The sequence below is a fragment of the Oncorhynchus nerka genome, linkage group LG22, assembly GCF_034236695.1.
Source record: "Oncorhynchus nerka isolate Pitt River linkage group LG22, Oner_Uvic_2.0, whole genome shotgun sequence".
Taxonomy (NCBI): domain Eukaryota; kingdom Metazoa; phylum Chordata; class Actinopteri; order Salmoniformes; family Salmonidae; genus Oncorhynchus; species Oncorhynchus nerka.
In genome coordinates, this window is record NC_088417.1 from 99,619,958 (window position 1) to 99,636,735 (window position 16,778).

General features: G+C 46.4%; 1 protein-coding gene across 3 annotated transcripts in view; it reads right to left on the reverse strand.

The window, feature by feature from the left end:
* Positions 1-958: 958 nt before the first annotated feature.
* LOC135563846 (ras-related protein Rab-27B-like) overlaps positions 959-16,778 on the reverse strand; it is a 109,837-nt gene continuing 94,017 nt past the window's right edge. For 2 of the 3 annotated variants that reach the window (XM_065007652.1, XM_065007653.1), the window contains 5 exons: positions 13,855-13,940; positions 12,366-12,469; positions 8,825-8,948; positions 2,813-2,986; positions 959-2,548 (listed from right to left, as the gene is read on the reverse strand). In XM_065007652.1, coding sequence (XP_064863724.1) covers positions 2,428-2,548; positions 2,813-2,986; positions 8,825-8,948; positions 12,366-12,469; positions 13,855-13,940 — 609 coding nt within the window. In that variant the 3' untranslated portion in view covers positions 959-2,427. Of the gene's footprint in view, positions 2,987-8,824; positions 8,949-12,365; positions 12,470-13,854; positions 13,941-16,778 lie in introns of all 3 variants that reach the window. The other variant, XM_065007654.1, reaches the window with a different exon arrangement.

Consider the following 16,778-nt stretch of genomic DNA (forward strand, 5'->3'; position numbering starts at 1 on the left):
ACTAGGCATGAGGCATGAGGAGTGTGTAATCACTAGGCATGAGGCATGAGGAGTGTGTAATCACTAGGCATGAGGCATGAGGAGTGTGTAATCACTAGGCATGAGGTGTGAGGAGTGTGTAATCACTAGGCATGAGGAGTGTGTAATCACTAGGCATGAGGTGAGAGGAGTGTGTAATCACTAGGCATGAGGTGTGAGGAGTGTGTAATCACTAGGCATGAGGAGTGTGTAATCACTAGGCATGAGGAGTGTGTAATCACTAGGCATGAGGTGTGAGGAGTGTGTAATCACTAGGCATGAGGAGTGTGTAATCACTAGGCATGAGGAGTGTGTAATCACTAGGCATGAGGTGTGAGGAGTGTGTAATCACTAGGTATGAGGTGTGTGTAATCACTAGGCATGAGGCATGAGGAGTGTGTAATCACTAGGCATGAGGCATGAGGAGTGTGTAATCACTAGGCATGAGGAGTGTGTAATCACTAGGCATGAGGAGTGTGTAATCACTAGGCATGAGGTGTGAGGAGTGTGTAATCACTAGGCATGAGGAGTGTGTAATCACTAGGCATGAGGTGTGTGTAATCACTAGGCATGAGGAGTGTGTAATCACTAGGCATGAGGTGTGAGAAGTGTGTAATCACTAGGCATGAGGAGTGTGTAATCACTAGGCATGAGGTGTGAGGAGTGTGTAATCATTAGGTATGAGGTGTGAGGAGTGTGTAATCACTAGGCATGAGGAGTGAGGAGTGTGTAATCACTAGGCATGAGGTGTGTGTAATCACTAGGCATGAGGAGTGTGTAATCACTAGGCATGAGGTGTGAGGAGTGTGTAATCACTAGGCATGAGGAGTGTGTAATCACTAGGCATGAGGTGTGTGTAATCACTAGGCATGAGGTGTGAGGAGTGTGGTTAGTTCCTGTAAAGCTGGTAGATGGGGCAAAAGGAACACAGAACTACATCTCGAGTGCACTAGCTAACTAGCTAGATTTATTGTTAAAGTCTGTCACATGAGATTAGTAGCTAGGAATGTCAAAGGCCCTTGGTAACAACCACAGACAGACAGACAATCCTGCCCCGGGACTACAGGAAAATGTGAAGGTGATTTTGGCACACAGACAAACACGCCAACAGCAGTTATCAAGAGATTAGATTTTCTGCTTTGGCAATATATTTTCCTGACTGATATTACAATATGATAAAGTTGTTACTGTATTTTATGCACATTTATCTTGACACTGTTAATGTTTAGCTAGACACTGTTATTGTCTAGCTAGACACTGTTATTGTTTAGCTAGACACTGTTATTGTTTAGCTAGACACTGTTATTGTCTAGCTAGACACTGTTATTGTTTAGCTAGACACTGTTATTGTCTACTGTTATTGTCTAGCTAGACACTGTTATTGTTTAGCTAGACACTGTTATTGTCTAGCTAGACACTGTTAATGTTTAGCTAGACACTGTTATTGTTTAGCTAGACACTGTTATTGTCTAGCTAGACACTGTTAATGTTTAGCTAGACACTGTTATTGTCTAGCTAGACACTGTTAATGTTTAGCTAGACACTGTTATTGTCTACTGTTATTGTCTAGCTAGACACTGTTATTGTTTAGCTAGACACTGTTATTGTCTAGCTAGACACTGTTATTGTTTAGCTAGACACTGTTATTGTCTAGCTAGACACTGTTAATGTTTAGCTAGACACTGTTATTGTCTAGCTAGACACTGTTAATGTTTAGCTAGACACTGTTATTGTCTAGCTAGACACTGTTATTGTCTAGCTAGACACTGTTAATGTTTAGCTAGACACTGTTATTGTCTAGCTAGACACTGTTAATGTTTAGCTAGACACTGTTATTGTCTAGCTAGACACTGTTATTGTCTAGCTAGACACTGTTAATGTCTACTGTTATTTGGGCATTTAAATTAATGTGTGGAAGCATAATTTATTCTAAAACTAAAAATAAATTTTAAAAAACTAAAAAACTAAAATGAGAACTTATATTTAAAATACACATTAAAAAAACGAAATATAAATCATATATAAACAACTGGTCACATGTTTTTATTAATATACTGTAATATTGGTACTGTAATATGGATGGGCCTTAACAGCCAAGGCAGTAGATTAGATTGGACATACACATGTAAACAACATTGGGATATAAAGTCCTATAAAGCATAGGCCTCTGATAGGCCAGACTCTCTTGGTAGGCCAGACTCTCTTGGTAGGCCAGACTCTTGTCTCAAATGGCACCCTATTCATACTGTATGACTAGTAATGCACTATATTTATTTAACCTTTATTTGACCTTTTAGTTATCATTTAACTAGACAAGTCAGTTAAGAACAAATTGTTATTTTACAACGACGGCCTACCCCCCCCGGCCGAACCCTAACCCGGACGACGCTGGGCCAATTGTGTGCCGCCCTATGGGACCTCCCGATTACGGCGGGTTGTGATACAGTCCAGGAATCGAACCAGGGCGTCTGTAATGACGCCTCTAGTGCTGAGATGCAGTGCCTCAGAACGCTGCGCCACTCGGGGAGTTCTGTAATAGGGAACAGAGTGACATTTGAGACGCAACACAGGACAGGACAGGAGAGACATATAGTCAGGCCCAGCACAGGATACACAGGCCGTGCAAGGCCAGCACTACAGCGCCATTGCAGTGTGGCTGACTGAGCTGCCCCCTCACACATCACGCTGTCATAATGCTGCTGCACTTCTGTGTCTGGCCACCAGAGGGGGTGCCAGAGCACCAATCAGAGTAGGGAGAAGGGGACGTGGGAGGGGCCAAGTCTAACATGCACACTTTTTCTGGTCAGGCGCAGCGTCCTCCAGCTTGGTGGCTCCTTCCCCGTTGGCGGGCTCGGCAGTGGGCTTGTCGACACACTGCTCCATCCTCTTCATGACCAGGTCTAGCAGAGTGATGACCGCCTTGTCCACCTCAGACCCCGTCGCTGCCGACGTCTCAAAGTACGGGATCCTACAGGGGACAAACAGAACCAGATCAGACAGGACACATACAGAACCCACATCAGACAGGACACATACAGAACCCAGATCAGACAGGACATACAGAACCCACATCAGACAGGACACATACAGAAACCAGATCAGACAGGACACATACAGAAACCAGATCAGACAGGACACATACAGAACCCAGATCAGACAGGACACAAACAGAACCAGATCAGACAGGACCACACCAACACCCACATCAGACAGGACATACAGAACCACATCAGACAGGACATACAGAACCCACATCAGACAGGACACATACAGAACCCACATAGAACCCACATCAGACAGGACCACACCAACACCCACATCAGACAGGACCACACCAACACCCACATCAGACAGGACACATACAGAACCCACATCAGACAGGAAACATACAGAACCCACATCAGACAGGACCACACCAACACCCACATCAGACAGGACCACACCAACACCCACATCAGACAGGAACCCACCAGACAGGACCACATCAACACCCACATCAGACAGGACCACATCAACACCCACATCAGACAGGACCATACCAACACCCACATCAACACCCACATCAGACAGGACCACATCAACACCCATACCAGACAGGACCACATCAACACCCACATCAGACAGGAACACATCAACACCCACATCAGACAGGACCACACCAACACCCACATCAGACAGGACAACACCAACACCCACATCAGACAGGAACACATCAACACCCACATCAGACAGGACCATACCAACACCCACATCAACACCCACATCAGACAGGACAACACCAACACCCACATCAGACAGGACCACATCAGGCAGGACTACATCAACACCCACATCAGACAGGACCACACCAACACCCACATCAGACAGGACTACATCAACACCCACATCAGACAGGACCACACCAACACCCACATCAGACAGGACCACACCAACACCCACATCAGACAGGACCACACCAACACCCACATCAGACAGGACCACATCAACACCCATATCAGACAGGACCACACCAACACCCACATCAGACAGGACCACACCAACACCCACATCAGACAGGACCACACCAACACCCACATCAGACAGGAACCCACCAGACAGGACCACACCAACACCCACATCAGACAGGACCACACCAACATCCACATCAGACAGGACCACACCAACACCCACATCAGACAGGAACCCACCAGACAGGACCACACCAACACCCACATCAGACAGGACCACACCAACACCCACATCAGACAGGACCACATCAACACCCACATCAACACCCACATCAGACAGGACAACACCAACACCCACATCAGACATGACCACATCAGACAGGACCACATCAGACAGGACCACATCAACACCCACATCAGACAGGACCACACCAACACCCACATCAGACAGGACCACACCAACACCCACATCAGACAGGATCACACCAACACCCACATCAGACAGGACCACACCAACACCCACATCAGACAGGACCACATCAACACCCATATCAGACAGGACCACACCAACACCCACATCAGACAGGACCACACCAACACCCACATCAGACAGGACCACACCAACACCCACATCAGACAGGAACCCACCAGACAGGACCACACCAACACCCACATCAGACAGGACCACACCAACACCCACATCAGACAGGACCACACCAACACCCACATCAGACAGGAACCCACCAGACAGGACCACACCAACACCCACATCAGACAGGACCACACCAACACCCACATCAGACAGGACCACATCAACACCCACATCAGACAGGACAACACCAACACCCACATCAGACATGACCACATCAGACAGGACCACATCAACACCCACATCAGACAGGACCACACCAACACCCACATCAGACAGGACCACACCAACACCAACACCCACATCACATCAACACCCACATCAGACAGGAACACATCAACACCCACATCAGACAGGACAACACCAACACCCACATCAGACAGGACAACACCAACACCCACATCAGACATGACCACATCAGACAGGACCACATAAGGCAGGACTACATCAACACCCACATCAGACAGGACCACACCAACACCCACATCAGACAGGACCATACCAACACCCACATCAGACAGGACTACATCAACACCCACATCAGACAGGACCACACCAACACCCACATCAGACAGGACCACACCAACACCCACATCAACACCCACATCAGACAGGACAACACCAACACCCACATCAGACATGACCACATCAGACAGGACCACATCAACACCCACATCAGACAGGACCACACCAACACCCACATCAGACAGGACCACACCAACACCAACACCCACATCACATCAACACCCACATCAGACAGGAACACATCAACACCCACATCAGAGAGGACCACATCAACACCCACATCAGACAGGACAACACCAACACCCACATCAGACATGACCACATCAGACAGGACCACATCAACACCCACATCAGACAGGACCACACCAACACCAACACCCACATCACATCAACACCCACATCAGACAGGAACACATCAACACCCACATCAGACAGGACAACACCAACACCCACATCAGACAGGACAACACCAACACCCACATCAGACATGACCACATCAGACAGGACCACATCAGACAGGACCACACCAACACCCACATCAGACAGGACTACATCAACACCCACATCAGACAGGACCACACCAACACCCACATCAGACAGGACCACACCAACACCCACATCAGACAGGACTACATCAACACCCACATCAGACAGGACCACACCAACACCCACATCAGACAGGACTACATCAACACCCACATCAGACAGGACCACATCAGACAGGACCACATCAACACCCACATCAGACAGGACCATACCAACACCCACATCAACACCCACATCAGACAGGACAACACCAACACCCACATCAGACAGGACAACACCAACACCCACATCAGACATGACCACATCAGACAGGACCACATAAGGCAGGACTACATCAACACCCACATCAGACAGGACCACACCAACACCCACATCAGACAGGACCATACCAACACCCACATCAGACAGGACTACATCAACACCCACATCAGACAGGACCACACCAACACCCACATCAGACAGGACCACACCAACACCCACATCAACACCCACATCAGACAGGACAACACCAACACCCACATCAGACATGACCACATCAGACAGGACCACATCAACACCCACATCAGACAGGACCACACCAACACCCACATCAGACAGGACCACACCAACACCAACACCCACATCACATCAACACCCACATCAGACAGGAACACATCAACACCCACATCAGAGAGGACCACATCAACACCCACATCAGACAGGACAACACCAACACCCACATCAGACATGACCACATCAGACAGGACCACATCAACACCCACATCAGACAGGACCACACCAACACCAACACCCACATCACATCAACACCCACATCAGACAGGAACACATCAACACCCACATCAGACAGGACAACACCAACACCCACATCAGACAGGACAACACCAACACCCACATCAGACATGACCACATCAGACAGGACCACATCAGACAGGACCACACCAACACCCACATCAGACAGGACTACATCAACACCCACATCAGACAGGACCACACCAACACCCACATCAGACAGGACCACACCAACACCCACATCAGACAGGACTACATCAACACCCACATCAGACAGGACCACACCAACACCCACATCAGACAGGACTACATCAACACCCACATCAGACAGGACCACATCAGACAGGACCACATCAACACCCACATCAGACAGGACCATACCAACACCCACATCAACACCCACATCAGACAGGACAACATCAACACCCACATCAGACAGGACCAAACCAACACCCACATCAGACAGGAACCCACCAGACAGGACCACATCAACACCCACATCAGAAAAGATCACACCAAAACCCACATCAGAGCATTCTACCTGGTCTTACTAGTCGTATCTTATATCTGAAAGTTAAATCGAGGGACCATGTCAAGCACGTTAGGGTATAAGGGACTGAACACGATAGAGGCTGTTGTAATAACAACCAAATGACTCCGGTTGTGTCTTGAGAACAGATCCACCAGGTATTATTTTATGTTAATGAACCACAACCTCTCTGCTAGTACAGCTCTGAATGATAAGCCCAGCACTCAGACAGGACAGATGGCACCCTATGCCCTATATAGTGCACTACTTTAGCATGTCTTGGGGGTATGATATAAAATGCTAACCTCCCCTGTTATTGTAATGGTGAGAGGTTAGCATGTCTTGGGGGTATGATATAAAATGCTAACCTCCCCTGTTATTGTAATGGTGAGAGGTTAGCATGTCTTGGGGGTATGATATAAAATGCTAACCTCCCCTGTTATTGTAATGGTGAGAGGTTAGCATGTCTTGGGGGTATGATATAAAATGCTAACCTCCCCTGTTATTGTAATGGTGAGAGGTTAGCATGTCTTGGGGGTATGATATAAAATGCTAACCTCCCCTGTTATTGTATTGGTGAGATGTTAGCATGTTTGTGAGAGGTATGATATAAAATGCTAACCTCCCTGTTATTGTATTGGTGAGAGGTTAGCATGTCTTGGGGGTATGATATAAAATGCTAACCTCCCCTGTTATTGTAATGGTGAGATGTTAGCATGTTTGTGGGTATGATATAAAATGCTAACCTCCCCTGTTATTGTATTGGTGAGAGGTTAGCATGTCTTGGGGGTATGATATAAAATGCTAACCTCCCCTGTTATTGTAATGGTGAGATGTTAGCATGTTTGTGGGTATGATATAAAATGCTAACCTCCCCTGTTATTGTAATGGTGAGAGGTTAGCATGTCTTGGAGGTATGATATAAAATGCTAACCTCCCCTGTTATTGTAATGGTGAGAGGTTAGCATGTCTTGGGGGTATGATATAAAATGCTAACCTCCCCTGTTATTGTAATGGTGAGATGTTAGCATGTTTGTGGGTATGATATAAAATGCTAACCTCCCCTGTTATTGTAATGGTGAGAGGTTAGCATGTCTTGGAGGTATGATATAAAATGCTAACCTCCCCTGTTATTGTAATGGTGAGAGGTTAGCATGTCTTGGAGGTATAATATAAAATGCTAACATCCCCTGTTATTGTAATGGTGAGAGGTTAGCATGTCTTGGGGGTATGATATAAAATGCTAACCTCCCCTGTTATTGTAATGGTGAGAGGTTAGCATGTCTTGGAGGTATGATATAAAATGCTAACATCCCCTGTTATTGTAATGGTGAGAGTAATGTAGAAGTGTTAAGAGACATATTCTATTCTAATTTACATTAAAAGGGTCTTAAAAATTATACAATACATTATTTACTATTCATTTCTATTTGGCACAGAATAATCTGTAACACAACCAAAACAAACAGCAAATGAATCCAACAAGTTTGTAGATTCACAAGCTTAATGTAGTCATTGAGTGCTATGAATATGGGACCAAATACTAAACTTTTCACTACTTTAATACAGTGAATTTGTCCCCCTAAAATGGAAGGACTATGTACAAAAAGTGTTGTAACTTCTAAACGGTTCATCCGATATGGATGAAAATACCCTCAAATTAAAGCTGACAGTCTGCACTTTAACCTCATAGTTATTGTATCATTTCAAATCCAAAGTGCTGGAATACAGAGGCAAAATAACTAAACACGTGTCGCTGTCCCTCTACTTTTGGAGCTCACTGTCTTTGTAGATGACGGGGGGTAGCTCTCTCCTACTCACCCGTACTTGTCGGCTAGTTCCTTAGCCTGCTCCTCCTGCACCTCTCTCTGGTCCGTCAGGTCTGCCTTGTTGCCCACCAACACCATGTCTGGGTTCTCACAGTACGCATTGGCCTGCAGCTGGCCTGAGGACAACATGGAACAGTTAGCATTGGCCTGCAGCTGGCCTGAGGACAACATGGAACAGTTAGCATTGGCCAGCAGCTGGCCTGAGGACAACATAGAACAGTTAGCATTGGCCTGCAGCTAGCCTGGGGACAACAGTTAGCATTGGCCTGTAGCTAGCCTGAGGACAACATGGAACAGTTAGCATTGGCCTGCAACTGGCCTGAGGACAACATGGAACAGTTAGCATTGGCCTGCAGCTGGCCTGAGGACAACATGGAACAGTTAGCATTGGCCAGCAGCTGGCCTGAGGACAACATAGAACAGTTAGCATTGGCCTGCAGCTAGCCTGGGGACAACAGTTAGCATTGGCCTGTAGCTAGCCTGAGGACAACATGGAACAGTTAGCATTGGCCTGCAACTGGCCTGAGGACAACATGGAACAGTTAGCATTGGCCTGCAGCTGGCCTGAGGACAACATGGAACAGTTAGCATTGGCCTGCAGCTGGCCTGAGGACAACATGGAACAGTTAGCATTGGCCAGCAGCTGGCCTGAGGACAACATAGAACAGTTAGCATTGGCCTGCAGCTAGCCTGGGGACAACAGTTAGTCCATCTGAATCATCTAATAAGTGAACATGTGGTCCATCTGAATCATCTAATGAGTGAACATGTGGTTCATCTGAATCATCTAATGAGTGAACATGTGGTCCATCTGAATCATCTAATAGGTTAACATGTGGTGCATCTGAATCATCTAATGAGTGAACATGCAGTCCATCTGAATCATCTAATGAGTGAACATGTGATCCATCTGAACCATCTAATGAGTGAACATGTGGTCCATCTGAACCATCTAATGAGTGAACATGTGGTCCATCTGAATCATCTAATGAGTGAACATGTGGTCCATCTGAATCATCTAATGTGTGAACATGTGGTCCATCTGAATCATCTAATGAGTGAACATGTGGTCCATCTGAATCATCTAATAGGTTAACATGTGGTCCATCTGAGTCATCTAATGAGTGAACATGCAGTCCATCTGAATCATCTAATGAGTGAACATGTGGTCCATCTGAATCATCTAATGAGTGAACATGTGGTCCATCTGAATCATCTAATGAGTGAACATGTGGTCCATCTGAATCATCTAATGAGTGAACATGTGGTCCATCTGAATCATCTAATGAGTGAACATGTGGTCCATCTGAATCATCTAATGAGTGAACATGTGGTCCATCTGAATCATCTAATGAGTGAACATGTGGTCCATCTGAACCATCTAATGAGTGAACATGTGGTCCATCTGAAACATTATTTAGAGAGTTTAAAACAAACATGTATTTGGTTTTAGCCCATATTAAGCACACATTTTATATCAGCAAGGGATTCCTGCATAGCTTTAAAATCTGACTGTAGTTTTGACACAGTCAGATCAACAGTCAGATCAACAGCCGGGGCAACAGCCAGATCAACAGTCAGATCAACAGTCGGGGCAATAGTCAGATCAACAGTCGGGGTAACAGTCAGATCAACAGTCGGGGCAACAGTCGGGGCAACAGTCAGATCAACAGTCAGATCAACAGTCGGGGCAACAGTCAGATCAACAGTCAGATCAACAACCGGGGCAACAGTCAGATCAACAGTCAGATCAACAGCCGGGGCAATAGTCAGATCAACAGTCAGATCAACAACCGGGGCAACAGTCAGATCAACAGTCAGATCAACAGCCGGGGCAACAGTCAGATCAACAGTCAGATCAACAGTCAGATCAAAAGTCAGATCAACAGTCAGATCATAGATTAAGTTTCAGATTTTTTAACAGATTGACCAATGGGGTTTATATAAATAGTGAAGAGAGCAGGTCCCAAAATGGATCCCTGTGGTACACCTTGATGTACTTCAAGAAATTCAGACCTAACCACCATCAATCACGACGGCCTGAGTTCTGTCACTAAGAGAATTATGAAACCAAGAACAGGCGTCAGAACTCAGGCCTATCGAGGACAACTTGTTCAATAAAATGACACGATCAACGGTGTCAAAATCCTTTTGACAGGTCTAACAAACAAAGCAGAACATTTTATTTTAGTGTCTAAAGCATTGATAAGATCATTAACAACTAAAGTGGATGCTGTAATAGTGCTATGCCCAGGCCTAAACCCTGATTGGATGGTCAGGCCTAAACCCTGATTGGATGGTCAGGCCTAAACCCTGATTGGATGGTCAGGCCTAAACCCTGATTGGTTTACATTCCATCAGTGTGATTAGAATACAGAATGCCACAGCTGCATACTACTACCCTGACATCCTGATGAAGGCAGCTTGCTGTCAAAACGTTGGCTAATTAATAAAAGTATTGTATCAGAGTAATACAGGGTGAGGATCACTTCTTTTCAAGTGTTTTGGACCACTGGACCGGGCCTCGCTAATGCTGGACTGGGCCTCGCTAAGGCTGGACTAGGCCTCGCTAACCTCGCTAACTCAAGTATGCGCCTCGCTTACTCAAGTATGGGCCTCGTTAACTCTGGACTGGGCCTCGCTAACCTCGCTAACTCAGGTCTGGGCCTTGCTAACTCTGGACTGGGCCTCGCTAACCTCGCTAACTCAGGTCTGGGCCTTGCTAACTCTGGACTGGGCCTCGCTAACTCAGGACTGGGCCTCGCTAACTCAGGACTGGGCCTTGCTAAATTAGATCTGGGTCTCGCTAAATTAGGTCTGGGCCTCGCTAAATCTGGACTGGGCCTCGTTAACTCAGGTCTGCATTTTCCTTTCTCCCGAAAACAGTTTACTACTAACCTTTGCCTACTTCCTGTGCCCTCCCTCCAGGCCGAGCTCTGAGGATGATTACAGTATTGATTGATATTGATCCACTGAAGGACCTGTCTGCTCTTCCAATACCTCCTTAATTAAACTGTCTTCCTTTCAAATACCAGGACATCATTGTCAATAAGAATTTGTTATTAACTGACTGGTTAAATAAAGGTCAGGGGGAAAACGTTTTTTTATTTTTTTTAAATCAATTGAATAAGCGAATTGACTGAATCCCCAACCCTGGCCTGGCCATGTTCTGTACCATTCAGGTTGAAACATGCTGGTGTTTAGAAGAGATGTGTCTTGTAAAGTGATCTTGTGCAGCTCAGTTGCTAGAGCCAATGGTAATGGGTTTGATTTCCGCTGGGGCCAATGGTCATGGGTTTGATTTCCGCTGGGGCCAATGGTAATGGGTTTGATTTCCGCTGGGGCCAATGGTTATGGGTTTGATTTCCGCTGGGGCCAATGGTAATGGGTTTGATTTCCGCTGGGGCCACCCATAAGAAAAATGTATCCACCAATAAATTGCCTTGGATAAATGTGTCTGCTAAATGGCACATATATTATCTCAAGTGTGTGTGTGTGTGTGTGTGCGTGCGTGCACCTAGACCACAACATACTCATCCAGTTGCGGACGTTGAGAAAGCTCTGCTGGCTGGTGAGGTCAAACATGAGCAGGAAGCCCATGGCATCTCTGAAGAATGCTGTGGTCAGACTCCTGAACCTGGGAGGGGGTGGAGAGACAACAACAGATATTTACCGACGGCGTTCCAATTTAGAACCGGGATGGTGACCCAGGTCTCCAGTTTAAAATACCACTATTTTAACCAGGTTTGTTAGTCAGGGCTGGGGAAACGTGGGACACCAATCAGCCGAGCACTGGCTTAGGGAAGGTTTGAGAATGGTGATGGAGACAGTTCAATGGGTTTCTGTACACCTGATGTAAGAAGGGCTTTATAAATCGATTTGATTTATTTGATTGAGTGATGGCAACATCAGAGTTGTGGTTTCGATTCCCGCACGTGTCACGTATACTGACTATATCTCTGTCAATGGTGACAGTTCGTTCATTAATTTAGTGTCTAATACATTACCAAGATTGCCAGCTCTGTAAAGTGATTCAAGGCACAAATTCGTTATGATCTTTCAATTTAGAGAATTGCAAATCTCATTCTGGCAGAGAGAAGGCCCGGTCAGAAATTAAATTGTTGAGTTGATGTGTGTGTGTGTTTGTGTGTGTGTGTGTGTGTGTGTGTGTGTGTGTGTGTGTGTGTGTGTGTGTGTGTGTGTGTGTGTGTGTGTGTGTGTGTGTGTGTGTGTGTGTGTGTGTGTGTGTGTGTGTGTGTGTGTGTGTGTGTAACATAAACATTACATAATACATACTGATGAGTCATCAAACTATGAGTCAAAGCTTGATAAATGGACTGGCAGCCTTGAATCAACCGCTGCCTCCCAGTGTGTTTATTGTCTCTGATAGCAGAACAATTCTTGAATGCATTCCAAATGACACACTATTCCCTATATAGTGCACTACTTTAGACCAGAGTCCTATGGAACCCTATTCCCTATATCAGGGCTGCCCAACCCTCTTCCTGGAGATCTACTGTCCTGTAGGTTTTCAGTCCAACCCTCTTCCTGGAGATCTACTGCCCTGTAGGTTTTCAGTCCAACCCTCTTCCTGGAGATCTACTGTCCTGTAGGTTTTCAGTCCAACCCTCTTCCTGGAGATCTACTGTCCTGTGGGTTTTCAGTCCAACCCTCTTCCCGGAGATCTACTGTCCTGTAGGTTTTCAGTCCAACCCTCTTCCTGGAGATCTACTGTCCTGTAGGTTTTCAGTCCAACCCTCTTCCTGGAGATGGCCGCATTTTACATTCATCAAGCATATCGCGGGTTCTTCTAAAGCTAGAGCTTGAGATATACAGTAGTTGAACAAAACATCAAGCTACAAAACTGAATGGCAGCAGTGGTTTCACCAATAATTTCATGTTAAGCGAAGCTTAGGTAAGATAGGGTAGTCGTAGGAATACCCTATCTTTATAATGCATTATAGGCACATTTGTAACATTTTATGAGCTACATTTAAATGCATTAGGATGCAGTTCCAGTACCTCTCCTGTCCAGCTGTATCCCAGAGCTGGAGGTGAACTTTAAAGGTCTTCCCTGTGGTTCCATTGGGGCCCGACGCTGTGTACACCTGAAACACACACCAACACACACACAATGTGAGAAGAACACACCGACACACACACAGTGTGAGAAGAACACACCGACACACACACAGTGTGAGAAGAACACACCGACACACACACAGTGTGAGAAGCACACACCGACACACACACAGTGTGAGAAGCACACACCGACACACACACAGTGTGAGAAGCACACACCGACACACACACAGTGTGAGAAGAACACACCGACACACACACAGTGTGAGAAGAACACACCGACACACACACAGTGTGAGAAGAACACACCGACACACACACAGTGTGAGAAGCACACACCGACACACACACAGTGTGAGAAGCACACACCGACACACACACAGTGTGAGAAGCACACACCGACACACACACAGTGTGAGAAGAACACACCGACACACACACAGTGTGAGAAGCACACACCGACAATAGGTACATGGGAGAATAGGGACATGGGAGAATAGGGACATGGGAGAATAGGAACATGGGAGAATAGGTACACGGGAGAATAGGGACACGGGAGAATAGGGACATGGGAGAATAGGTACACGGGAGAATAGGGACATGGGAGAATAGGGACATGGGAGAATAGGTACACGGGAGAATAGGGACATGGGAGAATAGGGACATGGGAGAATAGGGACATGGGAGAATAGGTACACGGGAGAATAGGGACATGGGAGAATAGGTACATGGGAGAATAGGTACATGGGAGAATAGGGACATGGGAGAAGAGGTACATGGGAGAATAGGTACATGGGAGAATAGGAACATGGGAGAATAGGGACATGGGAGAATAGGTACATGGGAGAATAGGTACATGGGAGAATAGGGACATGGGAGAATAGGGACATGGGACATGGGAGAATAGGGACATGGGAGAATAGGGACATGGGAGAATAGGGACATGGGAGAATAGGAACATGGGAGAATAGGAACATGGGAGAATAGGAACATGGGAGAATAGGAACATGGGAGAATAGGGACATGGGAGAATAGGGACATGGGAGAATAGGGACATGGGAGAATAGGGACATGGGACATGGGAGAATAGGGACATGGGAGAATAGGAACATGGGAGAATAGGGACATGGGACATGGGAGAATATGGACATGGGAGAATAGGGACATGGGAGAATAGGGACATGGGACATGGGAGAATAGGGACATGGGAGAATAGGAACATGGGAGAATAGGGACATGGGAGAATAGGGACATGGGAGAATAGGGACATGGGAGAATAGGGACATGGGAGAATAGGGACATGGGAGAATAGGAACATGGGAGAATAGGAACATGGGAGAATAGGGACATGGGAGAATAGGGACATGGGAGAATAGGGACATGGGAGAATAGGAACATGGGAGAATAGGAACATGGGAGAATAGGGACATGGGAGAATAGGGACATGGGAGAATAGGGACATGGGAGAATAGGGACATGGGAGAATAGGAACATGGGAGAATAGGTACATGGGAGAATAGGGACATGGGAGAATAGGAACATGGGAGAATAGGGACATGGGAGAATAGGTACATGCGAGAATAGGAACATGGGAGAATAGGTACATGGGACATGGGAGAATAGGAACATGGGAGAATAGGAACATGGGAGAATAGGGACATGGGAGAATAGGGACATGGGAGAATAGGAACATGGGAGAATAGGGACATGGGAGAATAGGAACATGTGAGAATAGGGACATGGGAGAATAGGAACATGGGAGAATAGGGACATGGGAGAATAGGAACATGGGAGAATAGGGACATGGGAGAATAGGGACATGGGAGAATAGGTACATGGGAGAATAGGAACATGGGAGAATAGGGACATGGGAGAATAGGAACATGGGAGAATAGGAACATGGGAGAATAGGAACATGGGAGAATAGGGACATGGGAGAATAGGGACATGGGAGAATAGGTACATGGGAGAATAGGAACATGGGAGAATAGGGACATGGGAGAATAGGAACATGGGAGAATAGGGACATGGGAGAATAGGTACATGGGAGAATAGGAACATGGGAGAATAGGGACATGGGAGAATAGGGACATGGGAGAATAGGAACATGGGAGAATCGGGACATGGGAGAATAGGAACATGGGAGAATAGGGACATGGGAGAATAGGAACATGGGAGAATAGGGACATGGGAGAATAGGAACATGGGAGAATATGAACATGGGAGAATAGGGACATGGGAGAATAGGTACATGGGATAATAGGAACATGGGAGAATAGGGACATGGGAGAATAGGGACATGGGAGAATAAGAACATGGGAGAATAGGGACATGGGAGAATAGGGACATGGGAGAATAGGGACATGGGAGAATAGGGACATGGGAGAATAGGTACATGGGAGAATAGGGACATGGGAGAATAGGGACATGGGAGAATAGGGACATGGGAGAATAGGGACATGGGAGAATAGGTACATGGGAGAATAGGAACATGGGAGAATAGGGACATGGGAGAATAGGAACATGGGAGAATAGGGACATGGGAGAATAGGAACATGGGAGAACAGGGACATGGGAGAACAGGGACATGGGAGAATAGGGACATGGGAGAATAGGGACATGGGAGAATAGGGACATGGGAGAATAGGGACATGGGAGAATAGGGACATGGGAGAATAGGGACATGGGAGAATAGGGACACTGTGCAGTGGTGAGGGAAGGAAAATCGTAAGACTAAATATTGACTAAAATTCATTTTCTTTCCATTCGCCTACTTTTGGCCCTATGAGCACTAGAGATAGTAATAACATGCTTTAGTGACAACTAGCCCAGCGTTTCCCAAACTAGGTCCTCGGGACCCCAAA